Source organism: Sceloporus undulatus, chromosome 1 (genome assembly GCF_019175285.1).
Source record: "Sceloporus undulatus isolate JIND9_A2432 ecotype Alabama chromosome 1, SceUnd_v1.1, whole genome shotgun sequence".
NCBI classification, from domain to species: domain Eukaryota; kingdom Metazoa; phylum Chordata; class Lepidosauria; order Squamata; family Phrynosomatidae; genus Sceloporus; species Sceloporus undulatus.
In genome coordinates, this window is record NC_056522.1 from 231642136 (window position 1) to 231663082 (window position 20947).

Sequence of the window (20947 nt, forward strand, 5' to 3'; positions counted from 1 at the left end):
AACACTTCCAGTAGGGCCGTACTTAGAAAGCTTCATTTTTGTGCAAAATTCAATAGATTTGTGGTAGTGTTTCTTTTTCTACAGTAAAGTTACAACAAGAGCCCTGGATCTTGCCTGCCCCTGATGTTGAGGTTTCCTTGTAGTGAAATATGCTGTGATCCTACAATGTATAGGAAAGGGGAGCAAAAGGTTACAACCTTCCAGAGGTTGCTGGGCTGCAGATCCTGCCAGCTGTAGCCAATAGTGAGGATTCATAGGAGCTGTAGTCCACAAACATCTGGAGAGCTGTACTTTGTCCATTCCTAAAGTATAATGTAATCTACTTTAAGGGGATGAAAGTGATATGATCTGAACTATAGCTGAAGCCGCTTAATTTTCATTTCTAGATCGTTTGGAGGATTCAGGTTCCTTTCCAGCCTATTCTGTCCTGATGTTCTTCGCGAGTCGGAACACTGACAGAATTCATGTCTACACAAAGGTAGATTATAGTTTTTGGGTTAGATCTAAAGAACTGCCAAGTGGGACTCTATTTCTGCAAAAAAAATTCCTCTTTTCCTCTGTAGCTCTTCCACAGAGTTGAATGCATCACTATAGGATATTACAGAAAGGTTGCACTATGGTGGGATTTGGAACTTGACGGAAGTCAGGATGGCACTTCAGAAGCAATATTGTCTTTGTGCTCCCACAAGACACTGTTAATAAATAAATAAATGAATAAATAAAACTTTTATTTTTATCCCGCTTTTCTGTAATAAAACAATCAAAGCAGCTAACAACAAGTTAAAACGTCCACATACAATATTACATCACAATATCCCCCCTTAAAAAAGAATTTAACAGGATACATTTAAAATAGAGTATTAAAATATCTATTAATGATAAAAAATACTGTACCATGGGTTGTGTGGTAGCATAGTACATGGTTTGAGGGGGTAGTCAAACTGTGGCCAGGCAGTTTTATTCAGGAAAGGCCTGCCGGAATCTGTTCTGATTGAGTCACTACCTTTAATTTGGCAAGTAAATTAAATAGTACACTTGTCCCTCCATATTCACTGGGGTTAGGGGCACAAGACCCCCGTGAATATGGAAAAACAGCAAATAACAAAAACACCACGTTTTTACCTGAGAGGACCCCTCTCTAGCAATCTCTAGGTCCTCTAGTGCAACTCTGTGGTTAATGTCTGACACACGCTGACCATAGAATTGCACTGGAGGAGCTACAAATGCCTAGTAGAGTATTCTCTCTAGGAATCTCTAGGTCTTCCAGTGCAACACTTAGTTAAAGTTGACCATAGAGTTGCACTGGATGACCTAGATATTCCTAGAGAGAGCATATTAATCAAATCCGTGAATAATCAAATTCGCAAATATGGAGGGAAGAGTATATTTAAAAGAACTAAGAAGATGATTGTATTTATGTATTATTTAATTATCTAAACTTCCTCCTGCAGCAAACAAAGTCCAAATTACGGTTTATGGCTTGGTGTTACACAGTCTTCTTGGTTTCTTTGGTTTATTTTATATTTTTCATGTCATTTGAAGTAGGAAGTTTTTTGTTAAAAATATTGTTAACATATCCTGCAATAGGTGGAAATGGTCTGAGCCCCATGGCAGAGTGATATCAGTTGGCTTGCCATCTCTAATGTCACAAGAGTAACCACTTCTACTGGTGAGGATGTGAAAGTATTGGCAAAGTATAGTGTTGCTGAACTGTAGAACTTAGTAGGGCAATAAAAGGTACATGTATTTTGTACTTGGGATCACTGAAGAAATAGCACTGATGAATCACTGGAGATAAACAAGTACAAGGTAGTAGGAAAAAACTCACAAACACACCTTTTGTGAAATATTCAAAGAACTGAATGCCTTCTTACTTTACAAATTTTAAAAATAATTTCTTTGACTCAGGATGGAGAGCCCTTGAATTGTAACTTCATACCATTGGACATAAAATTAGATAACTGGGAAGATTTGCCAGAGTGTTTTCAACAAAAACAGAACCGTTCATTGGTAAGCTCAGTTTAGTAATTCTTGATGTCGCTATACATAATGCTCAAGGTACATGCTTGTGTGCTTTTTCCATTTCCTGAAAATCATGTCTTGATATCAAGTTTGGGTTTTTTTAATTAGGTAGGCATTTAAAGATCCTAATTACTATTTTTTGTAGAATTTTCTTTTTTTTAAAAAAAAATACTTCCCTTGTAAGTACACACGATCAACTGCATAATTAAACTGCCCAGAATCATTTCTAGAAAAATTGTGTCCTAGCAATATGTTTGGCAGATAAATTTTGAAAATCCAACAGGTAGAATTCATAGGATGCATTTAGAAATTCCATTACAAACATTTTGTTCTTATTCTTTGTACTACTGAAGCTACAAAATCCAGACAACACCGTGCCATGATTATTATTATTTCTCCAAGCTGTAGTTTTTGTCCCTGAAAATAATAGGGTACTAAACTCTAATTATCTGATGACAACATGGCCTTTCCTTGTGAATTATTAGTTTTATTATGATAGACCAAACTACAAAATTAGACAGGTAAAATGGCACATTCACTTTCAAATATATTAACATAAAAATGTGAAAATGTGTTCCAGTATAATAGCAGGATTCAAAAGTCATATCCACAAGAGAAATATAAAGACTAGAAATATCTGTAATTCTTGTACAGTGGACCCTTGCTATACGCTGGGGTTTGGTTCCAAGATCCCCCGTGTATAACAAAATCCGTGTATGCTCAAGTCCCATTAAATATAATGACATAGCAAAATGGTGTCCCTAATAAAAAATGGGATATCAAGGTAAATTTATACTTTTTTGGAACATTTTCAAACCGTGTATGCTTGAATCCGTGTATAAAAAATCCGTGTATAAGAAGGGCCGACTGTATATTTTTTGTAATATTTAACATCATTTAGCACTTTCAGGTTTTAAAAATGTTGAAGCACCAAATATCATTGAGTTGCAATCCAAAACCAGTGTTACAGCCAGTGGGGTGCACTGGCCAGGTTAGTGGACTGGGATTTGAGAGGACCATGATCTAGTTCCCACTGGGTCATGAAGCTCTCATTGGGTAAACTTCTTAGGCCAATGCTGTGTTCCACCTGCCTCCAGGTTAATTGTGAAAATAAAGTGGGGAGGACAGTCAAGTACACTGCTTTGAACTCATTGGAAAATGAGGGGCTTTCTTTGTTGTGTCCCTTCCAAATCATTTCTGACTTACGGCAGACCTAAGGCAAACCAGTCATGGGGTTTTCTGAGGCTGAGAGTGTGACTCACCCAAGGTTACCCAGCAGGATTCTATGGCCAACCAAGGAACTTGACCCCTGGTTTCCAGAGTCATAGCCCAATGCTCAAAGAACTGCACCACGCTGGCTCTCGCTATCTTTATAACTAATAAATCACAAGCACCTAAGAAAGGTACATCAGTCTTATTCCACATATTGCTGTTTGGGAGGCTGAGGCTGAAAGTGAGTGGTTTATATAAGGCATCCTGATGAGTTTATGGCAGAAACAAGATCTGCACTAGGCAGTTCCTGAGGTCTAGTTTTTGAATTTTTCTCAAGATATATGTGAATACATTAGCTCCTCAATAAGATTGGTAGATCTCTTGCCCTTCAGATTTTGTTCAGCCTCAAATCCTATTTTCCTTGACCACTGAACAGTCTGTCTGGGGTTGGTGGGAGTTGGAGTCCAACACCACTGTGGCCCACACATTTCCCCTCTTTTGCCCTTGCTTAACAGTAGGCCGTAAAGCTTTTAGAGTGATGAAATTTGGAAAAAGAGAAGCCCCATCTGCTTCAAGCAGCTCTGCCATGTGGACATATCCCTATATTCATAGTGGAAGAGATTCAGTAAGCATTTCCAATCACTAGGAAAGCAAACTTTATTGTGCCAGAAAACAAGAGTTAACAGGAATAAACTTTGTCTATTCAATGTGTGCAAGAAGTGGGTTTTGTTTTGGGTGAGGGAGTCCAATGTTCAAATTTTGATTCATTACCATCCATTGTGCCTAAAAACATTCCAGCCAGGAAAATTAATTTTATTGAACCATCAAATCTCATGTCCAGACCTGAAACTATTGTCTGTTGTCTGATTGTTCTCATGTTACAAAAGGTTACCATTTCAGTGTACATATATTATGTTTCTTCCACTAGATACTGAAGTTTGTAAGAGAATGGAGTGGTCTAACAGCCATGAAGCAAAGAATTATTAGGAAAAGTGGCCAGTTACTTTCTAGTCCCATACTTGCTGCTGAAGAGATGCTGTCTAAACAACAGGCGAAACTCAACAGCACCAAACGGTGTGTGCCAACCGCCTTCCAACTGTTCTGCTGGAGGGATGGGGAAGAGGCCATAGCTCAGTGGGAGAGCACCTACTTTGCCTGTAGAAGGTCCTGGGGTCATTCCCTAGTATGTCCAAGTATGACTAGAAAACCCTGAAAAGCTGATGGTCAGAATGGTCCTGGGCTATATGAATGGCCTGACTCAATGAAAGGCAACAACCTTTGTATTCTTCCAATAGTGGTGGTGGTGGTGGTGGTCATAAGATGCTTTTCCTTGTCCAATTTATAATTATCCATGCTCCAACACACTTTGTTATAGTGCAGCATAATACTGAATGGTGCAACTCAAAGTGATAGTCCATGGACCAATGGTAGCCCATGAGCCATTGGCTGCCAGTCTTTTTCTAAGAGAGAAAGAAACCATTTTAGCCAATAGACAAAAATATGGTACCAGTCCGTGCAACATAGGCAAAAAATGGTAGTCCTGTATGTCAGATAGCTTGGGGAATATGGATGTAGAAAATAGGTGTGAAGTTGCTTGTCTCCTGTAAAGCTAACTAATTCAGGCAATTTGTCGTGGCTGAGACTTCTTTTTTAAACAAATACAGTATTGGAAGGCCTCCTAGGTGTTCAATATGTGAAAAGTGGAAACTGAGACAGTCTTGCTGCTTCTCAGCATGCACACACAATAACTGGAAGAGCTCAACATTTCTGGATTCCTGCTTAATGCTGGACTAAAAGGAACCTTTCTAGAGGGGAAAAGTTAGCCACCAAACTAAAGGGCAACAGTGTTCTATGTCCTTTAGCCAGTCTCATCTGCTGGGCATTGTTTTTCTGGCAGAAACAGGCCATTAATGCTCCTAAACAGGCTGTTGCTGCTGAATTTCTAATTGCTCCCAATCAAACAAGGTTGACTTTCTTCTGCCCACATGGTCTGCTTGTGAGTTGCCCCATGAATTGCACTTAGCAAACACAATTTCTCCATCATCCAACACTTAGAAGATGCATTACAAAGTTAGTGGATGAAATTCTTTCATAATACTGTGTTTCCTATTGAGAAAACTATGTGAAGAAATGAATAATACCCAAACGTATCATGGATTTCATCTTGTTTCATGTTTTTGTGTGATAAAATTTGGGGTGGGTGGAGGAACATTGATAGAAAAAGTCTTAGCAAAAACAGTGGTAAAAGGACTCAAAATTCTTGAAGTCCTGTGTTCTTAAGATAGAAAAACTATTAACTCATAACATCATCTATGACACTATTCATTCCATTGCAATACAATACAATAAATAAATCGACTTTATTTATTTGTTTATAAAATAAAACAGAGGTAGCCACTCAAAGTGCTCTAATTTTCCAGACTGTATATGGAAGACAGGTAAAGATGTCTGTTCAGGAATTCTAAATTTCAACTTTTGGGTTCAGCTGTGTGGGAAAAAAATCATGTTTGATATAATTCTAGGTATATGACAAAAGAGGATATCACCAAAGCTTCAGTAGCAAAAGCCAGCATCATTGGAGGCAGTGTTCGTATGGTCACCAAAAAAACTGTGATTGCCTTAAAAAACCCTGCCATTTCTGCTGAAGAAAAGGAGGACCATTCAAAAAAGTAAGATTATCAGCACCAGAAAGACAATGCTGATGTTAATTCCTATCTGATCTTTAAAGCCCCTAAAAGCCAAGGCTCAGCAGAAAGCTCCTCCAATATCTAGGAGTTGGAGATGACTTTCTGGGGTCTTTCTCTGGGTCCCCCTGTCAAATGAGATGTGGATGGTGGTTTTCCAGGCCTGGTACAGTAGTTGTCTTGCACCTTGCAGCTTCAGTTAAAACCCCTTTTATCCTCTACTTTAAAAAATGTTTCTGCTTTTGAGTTGGTCAGGACTTAACTGTTACCTACCACAAATCATAGCTGTCAAGACAGCTGATAGAAAGCAGAGCAATGGATAAGTGAAAGAACTTTATCTATTTTTCTCCCCGTCCTTTTTTGCAAAGATGCTGAGGACATTTAACCTTTGCAGTACAGTTATTTCACACAATACTCTCATTTTGATTCAAAAGGGTTGTGTTTTGTTACACATAATTCTGTGCTCTTTTAGTCTTGGAAGAAGGGTTAACACTGCTTAGTATTTGGATGGAAGACCACCAATGAATACCAGAGGCTGTTGGCTATATTTCAGAGAAAGGAACTGACAAAATCACCTCTGAGTATTCTTTGTCTAAGAAAACCATATGAAATTTATAGGGTCTCCATAAGTCTACATGTGACTTGAAGATACACACACTCAAAATATTTCATTCACACACAGAAAGCTATTGACTTTCAAGATGTCTCATGCTGCTGATTATTTTCTTCTTATTGTAGGTTGGCTTCTGATGAAAACTGCCCAGTCTTCAGCTCAAGCTCTGATCAGAGTGATAATGAAGAACCTCCTCTGAGCAAAGGCTATGTACAGGCCGTGGATAATGAAGGGAATCCACTTTGTCTCAGCTGCCAAAAGCCAACAATACATGTTGACCAAATACCCACCTCTACTGCCTGGGACACTCGGTTTTGTTCTCATAAGTGCCAGGATGACTTCTTGTTTCGTACTAGCCAAAGTTATCTGAGAAGTAAAGTTTTTGAAGTTGAGCATGGGATTTGTCAGATGTGTAATCTCAAAGCTCAGGAACTATATCTCTGTGTCAGAGATGCCCCAAAGAATAAACGCAAGAGTATTCTGGAGAGCTCTTGGATGTCCAAGCTTCCTTTAACCCAGGTAAAATAAGCTGCTGAACATAGACCTTTTCGGTTCTCTAGATGGCTACTTGTCTTCTTATCCACTGGTTTTGGATAAAGCAACAAATGACAACATTTTACATACAGAAGCAGTGATAACTGCTGTTAATTTTTTTTTTAAAATAGAGCATTCTGCTCCAATGTGTATAAACTTGCTGTGTTCACTGGTAATACATATTTTTGTATGCATTGAAGATTATTGTAGGCCTGAGCAGACTTGCAGGATCTGTGTTTTTTAAACTATAACCATAAGATCTCCTGATCACAGCCTGGTGTAAGACAGAAAACTTGCAATTAAAGGATCTTGAGCTGATATGTTTCCAGTAGTAGAACTGAATGAGACTCACAGTCCTTCCTTGGAAAAAATCATTCTTAGTCACCTCAAGCTCTTTTCATTTCCACAGTATAATTGATGAGAATAATTTTATTGCTGCTGTTTTTAAAACATTGAGAGCCAGGAATTCTTGCTAACATACTGGAGATCATCCAAAAAAATCTACTGATAGATAGAGATCTGCCTTCTCCTCACTTCTGGATTATGGTATTAAGGGATTTTGGCAATTCTTCTTTCATCCGATTTCTGCCTTTAAAAAAGTTGGAGTGTTTCTGTGCTAAAGTGTTCAAACTTTATTGTTGCCAATGGAAGCCTCTGGAGTGAGAATCTAGAAGTTCAATGTGAGTGGGCTGCTGAGGAATCAGTTAAGCTGTTAAATCCATCAGATTAGAGCTTTCTCGTACACATGATACGTGCACGATAAAAAATCAAGTCTGGTTGGAAAAGGACGGGTGATAATCAGCTATATAGCACTTACAATGGTATCTCAATTTATTCATAAAGTGGAAAGGTGACTTTGTTAAACTGTTCATGCTAGAAAACTCTCAAGAGTCACATTTTCAGAATATATTTTCAGTTTCTAGTTTCTGCTTTGCTGTACCTTATCCACTCACCCCCCACAGCATATAGAACACTAAAGATTTGATACCGTCTTATGTACAATGCAAATTGTGAGCTACTTTATGGCTTTCAACTACCTAACAAAAGCCACATTCAGGTATTTGACTGTGCGTAGTAGAGATGCAAAAAGGAATTGTTCTAGCCCTGCCAACTCTATTTCAGTTGAAGGCACCAATTCCGTCTAATCTTGGAAGCTAACCAGGGCCAGCCTAGGTTAGTACTTGGATGGGTGACCTCCAACAAATACCAGGTGCTGTAGGCTATATTGTAGAGGAACTGTCAAAATCATCTTTGAGTATTCATTGCCTAAGAAAACCCTATCAAATTCATGGGAGGTCATCATAAATCAACAGGCAACTTGAAGGCACACACACTACATAGAGTGAGTTTCAAGTTGGAACTGCTTCAGACCAGTTGCTTTCCATGGATATTTGGTAGAAGAAAAGATGATGCAGAGCCAATCATTCCCTCATCCTCCCATTACTTACTTGACTAATGCTGGAAAGGGGCTATAATCCAATGGACAGAAATCAGCATTTACAGTGGGACCTCACCATCTGCGGATTTGAGTATCCATGGATGGATGCCCCCAACAGTGGTTCATGCACGTGGCCATGCACATATTGTGCTGCCATTAGGGACAACAGGACTTGGGGGCCCATGGGGTTTTTTTGTGTCTGCAGGGGGAGGGATATGGACATACCCCCCCCCCCATGGCTATGTAGGTTCGATTGTACATTGTTTTGCTCCTGTGACCAACCCTGAGTGAATGAGCCTCTTTATTTTATGCTTACAGAACTGAGAGTTCTGGTCCACGGTTGAACAGGCTTCTTTCAGATACAATATTTGAACTGGCATACTTTACCTGGCATGATCTCTTCAAACCAGGATTGCAGGGATCACTCAAGCCTATATTTTCCATATCATGAAAAATGTAGGGTAATATAAGGGCCGGAACAGACCAACATAAAAAGCCAGCTTCCAGCTGGCTTGAGAGCATGGCGCGCACACAACGCATGCCCCCAAGATGCCCTGAAGCCATCTTCACACTGCCTGGCTGCCCACGTGGGCCAGCTTCTGGGCACTCTGACTGCATGTGTTTAGACACCACATGCTGCCAGAACACCTTAAAGCCAGCTTCTGGCTCCAGCAGGACTAAAAAGCCAGCTTTTTGCTGGTGCAAAAAGGAGCACCCGTTTGCCGCTTCTTTTTCAGCCGGCAAAAAGGCAGATTGAGGCCATGACGTGCAGTTGCCATGGCCTTGATCCGGCTTTGTCTGGGTCGGCTTGTTTTACCTCTAAATTTCCTAAGGCTTCAGCCTTTGGTAAGGAAACAAAAATATTTAAATGTCAAAAATATCAATGTCAAGCCTGTTAGGATCTAGACTTAAATCAGCAGAGAGGCAGATATGTGCCTTTCTGCGTCCCTAAGAACTGAGACTGACTCAAAAACAACAAACGTAGCTTGTATTTCAAAACAAAAGTTTTCTAATGGCTTTAATCTATATATACATAAAAGATGTATCCTAATCTAGCTAGTGAATAGTTCAGGTTGAGAAGAAATATTTATCTCACCATCTTTTCAAAAAAAGTTGAGAGGAGGAATTGAGGAAAAACTATTCAGTAGAAATTTTTGAGAAAATGTCTTAGTCCCAAAGGGATAGTGACCTAAATCACATGGTTAATTCGAATGAGAGAGGAGATTTTGCATGCAGAAAATCCCTATCCATTTTAGGAGGAAAGAGAATGCAAACATCTTTCAACAAATATCTAGGCTGACCATCCAGTGGGGTATTGTTCCTGGCAAGATCATGGCATAGGGGAGAATGTATATATAGCTCATTCCCACTTGAGGATTGTGGAGTTTAAATGCAACTGTTGTCTTTATTGGAAAAAACTTTAGCAGCTTATCTTATTCTTTTTAATTCCAGTTAAATGAAATTATACTGAATCCAACTGAAGGTCACTTCTGGCAAGTAGATCATATAAAGCCGGTTTATAGTGGTGGTGGACAATGTTCTATAGAAAATCTTCAAACACTATGTACAGTTTGTCACAGGGAGGTGAGTACTTGTAATGCAACATTGCACAATACACAAGGCCCATCTCTTCTTCCTTTCACATCAGTTAATGTTACATGTTCCCTGGATTTTTAAAAGTTAAAATGTTGACTTTAGCTCAGTGAAAAGAGGATTCTGTTTGCTCACTGAAAAACTGTACTGTATAATCATTCATCTTGATCTGAACCTAAATCTAGACTGTTAGTCAGAATCCTGTATGGGAGTTATATCTCTGTGTGGGCTTGTAGATGTGGGAATTAGAATTGGATAGTTCGAGAACATCTGTATCCATTGGAGGGCTGCTTTTACACCATGCATAGGAGAGCCAGCAAAGTGACCAATGTGGTATGGTCTCCCTATGCGTGATGGAACACCGTAGCAGTTCAGTTGACAGGGTTACATAGCTGTTATGTAGTTAAGTATATGTAAAGCAAAGTTACATACAGGTTGATGTAGGATTCCAGCCTTCTTTCAATGCAGTAGCTGTTAGAACAGCAAATATTAGTCAATAAGGCATGTTTGAGCCAAGTGTGGCTCTTTAAATGTTGAGGAACTGCAAAACACAGCATTCCTTACCATTGGCTTTGTTGCCTAAAGCTCAGAAGAATTGTAGTTCAACATCTTGAGAGTTACACTTTCCCCATCCCATTTAAAAATATTTAACATCAGATGCTGGCTACTGTACTAGTCCCTGCTCTCGCTTACTCTGGATACATGCTGTGAAATGTATTTTAAATCTGATTGCTGTAGTATTGCTTTCTTTTCAGAGAACAGCAAAGCAAGCCAAGGAAAGAAGCCAAATGAAGAGACAGAGTACAGCTTCAAAATATGGATCTGATATTACTAAATTTTTTGTGAAATTATGAATTATGTTAATTGATACTGTTCCTACTAATCATGCATTAACATGTTAATTTTTATAACCCAATGGTTGTATTATCCAACTTTGCTAGTGACAGCTACTGGAGGGTTATGTCAAATAAATTAGAAAAGGAAATGAATACCTACATGAACCTATATTTTCTGTTCCCAATGCTGGAAATAAATTTGAATGTTTCATTTTAATCCTACTACTGACTTCTTTCTTATGACCATTATACTTTCCTCATGTTTAGTATAGGCCACTACTAGCATCTCTTAGAAGTTGCTATACACTCAGAGCGGGGGAGAACTGAAGTACCTGGAGTTCTGCATTCATTGAACGAACTAAAACGTCAGTGTTACCTGTGCTGTGGCAACAAGTTTGTTGTCTAGTGCTCTATTTCTAAAACCTATTTCTGATGTGACTTCAACTACTGCTGTCTTCAGTTACATTGAGGCCTAAATCCAGCTAACTAGAATTAATCTATTGAAGCAATGTAACTGATGATTTAACCAAATTTCTATTAATTTGGTGAGTCTATTCTTGTTCGGACTTACAAATAGATTTAGGTCATAGATGATAAACTCATGGCTTTGAGTTGAAGCAGCTTACTTGGTAACCTCACTTTTTGCTATTTCTTATAAAGTAATTGTCAGCATTCTTGCATACTGTTAGTCTAGTATTAAACAGACATTACTCATTTAGAAGAACAAAGCACTTAAAATAATCCTTTATTCTTTCTTTTCGGTACATGTATAATGTCCAAAGCTACTACTCCACAGGGTTTAAATACAGTTCATCCCATGGCAAGAATTCTGGTGGTGTGCTCTGGTACAGTAATCCTGTCATACTATATAAAGGAAGGTTTTGGCCCATTTTTAAGTAAGGTATACAGCAATCTAGACCACAAATAAGATGCATTTTATTAAGTTTTATATGCACTTTTAAATAGCTTGAACCAGTTTATGTAATGCTCACTTTAAAATTGAACCAGACAAGCATTCACAAAAATGCCATGGAAGTCTACTAGTACCACCATACTTAAATTTTACACAAGATTAATATAGTTCTCCTATTTTTTGTTCTCCAGTGTAAGCAGATCTGCTGAACTGGAATGCATTGGGTAGATGTAAATGAGTAATCCTGGTCAACATCCCAGGAAGGCCCTCTTAACACCAGCAGCTAGACAGTCTCCACAGAAACTGGGCAGCAAGGAATACTCTCAGATTCTACCAAAATCTGATGAGAAAATGTTCAACATTTTAATTTGGTAGGAATTTCATTATTACTAATTTACAAAAAAAAGAATTATCCTCATCTTTAAAGAACTGGGCAGATATAGAATTCCATGGAAAAACTACATCAGCACAGTTCAGTAGATAATGACATTAGAAGAATGTTGTATCAGATGAGAAGGCACCAGCCAGTCGGAAATCCTCTTTTGTAAGAACACTGTACATTCTCTGAGGCAGAGCTTTAGAGTAAGGAGCAGGCCGTGGAATAGTGGTGCGTAAAATGACCTCGCGCCCGGCTGGGGGTGGAAAGTCTGCAGCTGTTCCAGAGTTCAAACGTTTCTCATCCATGGAGCCAGATCTCTTGAGTTCATCTTCAAGGGGCATCACTGCAGCAATCTAAAAACAACAACAGAAGTTCACTTGAAAGATTATGCTTGTTTCATAGGCCATTTCAGACAAAAGAACTGTATAGGTAAACATGAGATTTGGATGTTTACAAGCAGCACTACACAAAAACATGAGAGACCAAATGAGCATGACAGAGAAAGCACAATGTTCGCTGTTACTAAGTTGAGGTAAAAGCACATAGTCCTTAATTCTGGAATCTATTGTGCTTCTACAACACAGCAGTTGCAGTAGTGAAACATTAAAAGCTCAGCCCTGAGTATTACATAAGGGAGCACACTGCTTGACTGCGATCAGTCAAGCACAAAAGTGTTCCTTGGATGGCTTCACACTGATCTGATTCCCACACCAATTTCGATGTGTCAACTACTAGCCAGAATTATCTGTATTAGATGCCTACTTTGGTACAGCAACCTCTCCTGGCCTGACCCCCAGACTTGATGAATGCATCCACTCACTGGCAGAAGGGAACTCCCTCGCCACGCAACTGATGTTTGATAAAATAAGTGATGGGAGGTTACGACAGAGGCAATAGTGTCATAATTCTTCATAAGTAGCAATTGTGACTATCATACATAATGGCTACATAGTCACAATTGTGACACTATTGCCATGACTGTAACTCCTCCTCCCACAACCTACATGGAGAGAAGGTGGCCTATCCTGCTGGTGATCGGAGCATGGGTAAATGATGTTTGCAGGAGGTGGGGGGGGGGTCAGGCTAGGAGAGGTTATTTAGCTAATATAATAAAGTAGGTAGCTGATACGCAGATCATTGTAGTGCTCAGACTCTGTAAAATGGCAGAAGATTACCCTGGAGATTCTGTGGCTTCAATCTACACTCCACATAGCTATCACTTCTCTTTCAGATTAATAGCCCTGGCACAGACACACCCAACAGGTTGAAAACAAGTCACAAACCACTCTGGAAATAAATTTCCTTCCCTTATCCGATACAAAAGAAAGATTGGACATATTAGACCGCTTTCACAAAATGATTCAGAAGCCCGACCCCCAAGGAAATACAGGAGTTGATGGCTGGCAGTTTAAAACAACTAACAACGTAAACTAACTTGGGAAATCATGAGATTGTATCACTAAAGCAATACACTGCATTGTATCGTTACATGTTTTTGCAACAGTTTTACTGTTGTGCTTGAATTTCTTGACATTATACATGATTGATCCTTGCTAGCCAAAAGACATATAGGCCCAGTAAGAGGTCACAAGCAACAACTGTATTTCCAAACAAGGTGCTTTTCATCTTCAAAATGTTTCTCACTTTGTTTATACTCTCCTTTTCATTTGGAAAGGTTCTCTGTTGCATACTGACAACATACCCACTTGAAGCTCTGGTTTTTCAATCACAAGTTTCTCCATAACTAGTTTCAAAACTTGTGATATTATAAAACCATGTTAGCAGTTGGAAATATGGAGAAAAAATTATGGTGTGAATATGCAAATGATCAATACTACTCAAATCAAGCCATTATGCTATGCTGCTATAGCATTCATTCCTGTGCACCTACATGAAGCTAGGCAGATGGCTAGAGGAATTAGGGAAAAATCTAGTTACCTCCTCAGGAGATTCAGTCAGCTGGATAAAGAATGGAATCAGTAACAAAAGATAAAAAGAAAGGCAAGTCAGATATGACTCACATGGGGTTAGGGAGAGGTTTCAGAACTGTCTGCTTTAAGAGGCAGCATACCCAGCATTCAGGTATATCAAGAAAAGCTATCAAGAAAAGTGTGACTGACAATTAGAACACAAACAGGCACACCAATGGAGATGACCAATTTAATCAATACAGCAGTAAAAACTAAAATCTAATTTTAAAAAATCTATCCACTGCACGCAACTTTCTGTGTACCTCCAGATCTAGCAACTGGTGGCCACCAGAAGCTCCCCGTCTATGGTAGGTCTCAATAGAGGCAGTCACTACAGACACACTCCTTTGTTGTGGTTCTACTGTTATCACTGAAAATGAACAGGGCAAGCAACTTATGCATCCATCAGCTTTGCTTTGTATATCAGTACATGGAGAGGTTTACCACCAGGAGTTTTATTTCTTGCATTTTTAGGCAGTTAAGAAATATCAACCAAGCTGATACTTGAAAGACAATCTGGGACTTTGTTTGTGACTTAATGTACCCACCTAAATAAACAGAAGAAATCACTGCTTTCAATGAGATTATCAAGAATGGTGTCCTTTAAAAAGCAGAACCAATTCTTTTTAAAACAATAGCATTTCCCCCAAAGATTACTTATAAAAACCACTGATGCATACAAAGGAAGAATATTATTTTATTTTTAGATCTTGTTTCTGCCATGAAAACTGCTTGAGCTAAAAACCTAGGCTCATAGGATTCTTATGCAAATGTCAAGAGCTATCCTGCTAAAGAAATTCTGCTTGTGTTTTTCAACCAAAGGTTTTCTTATTAAAATTAAACATCAAGAAAATATATTTTAAAAAGATGCCACTGGAAATGAGTATAGAAGTAAAGTTGATTGTTTGACCCTCTAACCAGTGCATGGGGAATGTGTGACTCTCCAGATGTTGTAGGACTTCCACTTCCACCATCCCTCACCATTCTCTATGCTGGCTAGGATGACAGGAGTTGCAATCCAACAACTTTGGGACGAAAACAAAAACAAGTTCTAATCTGTTGCAAATTTACCACAGAAGGAGATCTTCATCACCATCAATATGAAAATTAATAGTGCTGATTTCTGCTCTACCATGGAATAAAATTTGGTCCTCCAGTTTTTCAGAAGGATTTAAATACATTTCAAATCATTACATTTTAGCTGAAGGAATTTACACAAGGGGTACTAGTTCGATAATGACAACACAAGGGGGACACTTGCAGTGAAAGAAACTACAGAATACTTCTGGAGACAATAAAGGTCAACTAGCTGAAAGGAAACAGCTGCACTTTCCTGGTTCAGCATGCACCTCTGTAAACTCAGCAAGTCAGTGGCAATAGTTAAGTTTCAGACTAGAACTGAGGTGAACCAAGTTCAAAGCCTTCACATTCCTGAAGTTTGATTTGTGACGAGTCACACACTCTCATCCGTGGGAGAATAAATTGGGGGTGGGGGTGCATATAAGCTGTTCCCCTTCCAATCACAAGAAAGGTTGAGTGTGTTGTGAGCCATCAAGCCATTTCTTACGATGACCCAGGGCAAACCTATCATGGGGTTTTCATGGCAAGATTTGTTCAGAGGAGGTTTGCCATTGCCTTCCCCTGAGGCTGAGAGAGTATAACTTGCCGATGTCACCAAGTGGGTTTCATGGCTGAGCTGGGAATCAAACTCTGGTCTCCAGAGTCATAGTCCAAAACCCAAACCACTACACCGCAGAAAAATATTATTCCAAACACATTTTAAAGTGTCAGCCATGGTGGGAGGCATTTAATGTAGTGCAGAAGACTGCCTGTACTGGGTTTTTCTTGCCACCTCTTCCTTACTTCAGCTCTCTGCTTTAGACTTCCACTTGTGTGGAATGGCACACAACTCAATGCAATTTAATAACAATAACCTGCTATATTATCACAACATCTCATTAGAAACACAGTTACATATTTTACCAATATCAAAGGCAAGCTTTCTAACAAAATTCTAAACAGATTTTTCTACTATCTGATTTTTTTTTCACATCCATGGAAAGCTAATTTCCATATGGCATTGTTCCCTCAGATTATTCCCATTAGATAAAACAGGAGACTTTATATTCAAATGTTTGTGTGTAGAAGAACAAGGCTTTCCTACTACAAGTACTTGCACACTTGAAAAGAAGGTACTATGAGCTCATAAAAACCTCCAGAACAGCGCAAAACAGAAGGCTACAACCCATTTGGAGACCTGGCAACTCTGCCTCTATGGAGACACAGAGTCCTTCTGCTCATTTAAGGAGTACTTTAGATTCAAGCTGCATCATAAACTACTTGAGTCGTCTGCAATTACACATCTTACATCAGGCTGTTTGTGAATATCAGCATACATGTAATCATTAATTTTAGGCCTTCACCTGCCCTCACTTCTTTTCCAGCCTGGTCCACTCTGATACCTTCTAAGAAGGCTTGTCTGTTACTATAACCTTCAGACACTCCCTAAGGTCTTCTATCTGCCCAGATTCTTCCTTGAGCCCCAAACAGCTGAATCAATACCATGAGCTGCAATAGTAAAGGAGTCTTATTCTTAGATATATTACAGCATTCCAGAATCTGATATATCATGGGGAGAAGAATATAAGCTCATTCTCTGCTACAAAATTTATTCTTTTTTTCCCTGGCAAGCTAGGAAATGACTCCTTTGCTTTAATTGTTTTAGTACAAAATAGACTGTACATATATAATATGCAGCAATGTCCTTAAATGTCTAGTCATTTCATACAACTAGTGCCCTGAAAGGAACACACAGATCTGTAATCTATTCTTTGAGAAATACTGTTATTTTCCCATTTCACTGAATTGCAGGACTGCAATTGCAGCTTTATGTGAAGAGCAAGACAGATGACTCACATTTTGCCATTATGGCCAGACATTTGAGAGGAAGTGGTAGCAGGTTCTGTGACTTATACTTGGCAAATGGTCTGATGGGCTATTTTGAAACCAAGCCATGTATACAGGTTTAAGGTCAAACCATACCAGTTTTGAGGTAGAAACTGTTCATTTTCAAGTTGGATGAGTGACTGAAGGTAGGTGGCATGTTGCTTGTACATTTTGGCAGCCAGTTTCTCCATTTTACAGATTTTTGGGGGAAACTGGCATTATGTCAAGGGGAACAGCTACAAAATTATTTGCTGGAGTGGTGGTATAATATGTTTGCAGTTTCGATTAAAAGGCACTTCTAATTATTTCTAACTAAACCGCTTTGATCTATGGAAAAGCGGTATACAAATAAAATTTATTATTATTATTATTATTATTATTATTATTATTATTTAAGGCTATTCCAGTTTAGAGTGAGGGAATGACAGCCCCAGGGAACATGACATTCCTTGTTCAACAGCTACGTGCCTACAAGTGAGGTGCTATTAACACAAAAATCGTGAGTTTTGGTTTTCATACAGCTTAAGAGCTCTTTATACCAGTGTTTTCCCCTACTCAACATGTTTCTGTATTAAAATAATTTTAAAATACAGAGGGACAGAAAATAGTCAAATAAGTGGGAAATTAAGAGTAGAATTAATGAGGGCATGTGAAGAGTGTATATCCATTACTACTGAACCCTCTCTAAGTTTCTTGCCATTCCCCCCCACCAGCTCTGTCCTGTCAGCACCTTCCTATAAGAGACATTCAACAGAGGAGTTCAAAAAATAGCAAAAGAGGATCTGAAACATTTTCAGAGACATCATGAACTCCATATTTTCATTAGATTTATAAATGCATTACTTTCCACATAGAATCATAGAGTTGGAAGAGACCACAGGGGGCACTGAGTTCAACCCCCTGCTATTCAAGAATACACAAAACACTCCCAACGGATGGCTATCCAGCCTCTGTTTAAAAACCTCAAAGGAAGGAGACTCCACCACACTTCAAGGCAGGATATTTTACTGTCAAACAGTTTGGACCATCAGGCAGTTCCTCCTGAGATTTAGGTGTGATCTCTTTTCCTGTAGTTTGATTCCACTGCTCCCAGTCATCTTTTCTGGACTACCTAAATCACAGGAGGAACTTCTTGACTTCCTATCCACTATCCATATTAAATAGACATATGACAAACTCTATGTGAATTCTTAGTCTGAAATCTTACTCAGTTTTGATGTAGTTGACACCAGTGTTACACAAGAAGGCCAAGCATAAACACAGACCTACTCTTTTTGCAGCTGCATGTTCCTTTGTTGCCTAGCTCTGAAGGTTCCTCAAAGCCATGGCACTAGAGGAAGGGTGACTTGGGAGATCACTATACCTCTTTGAGAGGCCACTGAAGAAACAGATACAGAGGAAACAGGGAGACAAAAGAGGCAGCCTCTAGGTAGGTGCTTGTCAGGTAGTGGCACCCTCCTTTCAGCAGAGGTTGATGGTTCAAGGACTTTCCTTATGTTACCATTCTAAGCATTATACAATTTTTTTTAAAAATATACTATCTATTTCTCTTTTTCAACTGAGATGTTCAAAGTTTCCAGTTTGGTAAAACATTTTGTTTTCAATTTCAAGTCTGATAAGGCCACTGTAACCTATTCAAAATTAAATCAAAATTCATGAACCAAAAGAAAATCAATGTGAAATAAACACCCAGTGAGCAAACAAATCTGGGCATGAGCCCACCATTCTGCCACTGCCAGCTATCCAGCTGCAAGGAAATGATGAAGCTGAGACCTCTAAATCTTAACTAATATGAATATGGTGCATCTTTTATGAACTGCCATTTGCTAGCATTTGGGGGCTTGAGAGAACACAGAATGCTCTTAACACATCTTGTAAACGGAATTATTTTTTTTTTTTGTTCATAAAATGAACCAGTATTATTAGCATTATACTTCATGCATCTCATAACACTTCAGGGACAGTTGGCCCTTCTGGAAACATAAGCAGAGTAAAATAATAATAATAATAATAATAATAATAATATCTGAATAAAGGCCTGAAGATTGCCATCTTAACAAGCTGTCCACAAGCTGTCATCTTTAAGAACGAATAACAATTTTACATGGTCTGTGTGGTCTAAAATGTTTGGCTTACCCTCTGAGCATTCACAAAAAGCTTGTGAATTATAATACCAGCAGGACCTCTTCCAGCACCGATGACTGTGACTTCTGGCTGTTCCAGAAAAGAATTCACAAATCTGACAACATAGAGTGAAAGTAAGAAAGTAACAATTCAGAAAAAGAGGCTTTTTTGTTTTTGTTTTTAAAAAGACTTGCTTCTTCAAAACCTCTCAATGCAAGCGCCAACACTGAATATACTCAACAGATAACTGATGTATAATATCACTTGTCATGTCATCTCTTGATTGTTCAACTGCAAAAATGATTAAGTCACCCAGATGAATTCCACTGAAAGGATGTGGCAATTCAGTCATGAAGGGTTCAACATGTATCTTGTGAATCAACTACTCTTGGAACGCTTACTGAACCAGTCAATATTTTGCCATCAGACTTAATTTCTTAGTTCTCTCATCCAGAAGAGTTGTGATGTATAACAGTTAGTTTTTAAAACCAATGAATAAATGCATTTGTAGCTGCTGTCTCATACAAGGCTATGGCCACCTGTGACTGGATTTGTCATGGGATTCCAATCATCCTTGCTCTCTCATATACAAATCCACCCTGTCTGCCTTCCCTGATGAGCAACATTTATGTGAACACAAGCATTACTCTTGGTTTCTGTGAGCCAATTCAAAACCAATTTAAATGCATAAAGACCTATGTTTATAGTAAAGGCCATGTGGCATGTTTCTCTATAGCCAGGGATACTGAAGTATATGTAAATATATGAAACAAGACATGGTAATACATGTTGACTGTTAATCAAATACTCAAATAAGTAAATTACAACTTATACACCTGAAACAGTCTTGCACTCATGGTGACTAACTGAAGCAAGAAAAGAGGGCATGAAGGAATTTCATCTGTAAAGCCCTGTGAAATACAAGGAATCTGAGATCATTCACCTTTCTAGATCTTTGCGTTCCTCTTCTTGATCACACTTCTCTATGCCAAATTTTGCTTTCAGTGACCTTGCACGGGCAATAGTGGCTTCCACACTCATAATCTGACCAATGATTTCCTATACAAGAAGAGAAAATAGTTTCATGCTTCCACATGTCAAACTTTAGAGTTTCCTTTCTGCACATATCAAACTTTTATTTAAAAAAAATCTTACTTCAAGTTTTTTGTCCTCTGGATTTGGAAACCGGAGTACTTTACTAGAATGGGTGATTATCTGCTTAATTATCTTCTTTATTGAAGAAATGTCTTCTATTGATTCTGTTCAGAAAAACATGAATGAAAGATATTGTAGCAACAGTTTACCTTTATTCCAAGCATGTGGCATTGCTCACCAAGTGTTATTTACCTTCTTCCTTTACCTTGAGTACAGCTGCATGGATGACACAAGGCAGAAGATGCCTTGCAAGATCTGCAGGTTTCTGAACTGCTAAATAATGTAGCACCTGAAGATATGGTAAAAAAGACAACATCACCATAACAATTCTATCACTAATGCCTGAGCACCTTGCTTCTGCTCAACAGACATAATCTTTCTCTGCTAGCTTTATGGGAACTAAGGCTGCCAGAATGAACCCGAATAACAAGTCTTCTATATTTATAGTTTAAAACTTTTGTAAGAACTATCCTTAATTCCAGGGGGGTCGGTGGAATTTCTACTGCAATTATAGAAACTCTTACACTT

General features: G+C 38.7%; 2 protein-coding genes across 9 annotated transcripts in view; one reads left to right on the top strand and one right to left on the bottom strand.

The window, feature by feature from the left end:
• The window catches only part of ZRANB3 (zinc finger RANBP2-type containing 3), a 94196-nt gene extending 83047 nt beyond the window's left edge, over nt 1-11149 (top strand). For all 5 annotated transcript variants that reach the window (XM_042444938.1, XM_042444937.1, XM_042444941.1 and 2 more), the window contains 7 exons: nt 387-478; nt 1909-2010; nt 4163-4308; nt 5757-5903; nt 6657-7050; nt 9956-10087; nt 10852-11149. In XM_042444938.1, the coding sequence (XP_042300872.1) occupies nt 387-478; nt 1909-2010; nt 4163-4308; nt 5757-5903; nt 6657-7050; nt 9956-10087; nt 10852-10950 (1112 nt within the window). In that variant the 3' untranslated portion in view covers nt 10951-11149. The remainder of the gene's footprint in view (nt 1-386; nt 479-1908; nt 2011-4162; nt 4309-5756; nt 5904-6656; nt 7051-9955; nt 10088-10851) is intronic.
• Nucleotides 11150-11661: 512 nt separating this feature from the next.
• RAB3GAP1 (RAB3 GTPase activating protein catalytic subunit 1) overlaps nt 11662-20947 on the bottom strand; it is a 43532-nt gene continuing 34246 nt past the window's right edge. For 2 of the 4 annotated variants that reach the window (XM_042468515.1, XM_042468534.1), the window contains 6 exons: nt 20612-20708; nt 20420-20523; nt 20208-20323; nt 19277-19379; nt 14163-14183; nt 11662-12577 (listed from right to left, as the gene is read on the bottom strand). In XM_042468515.1, coding sequence (XP_042324449.1) covers nt 12335-12577; nt 14163-14183; nt 19277-19379; nt 20208-20323; nt 20420-20523; nt 20612-20708 — 684 coding nt within the window. In that variant the 3' untranslated portion in view covers nt 11662-12334. Of the gene's footprint in view, nt 12578-14162; nt 14184-19276; nt 19380-20207; nt 20324-20419; nt 20524-20611; nt 20709-20947 lie in introns of those variants that run through there. The other 2 variants (XM_042468525.1, XR_006104083.1) reach the window with 2 other exon arrangements.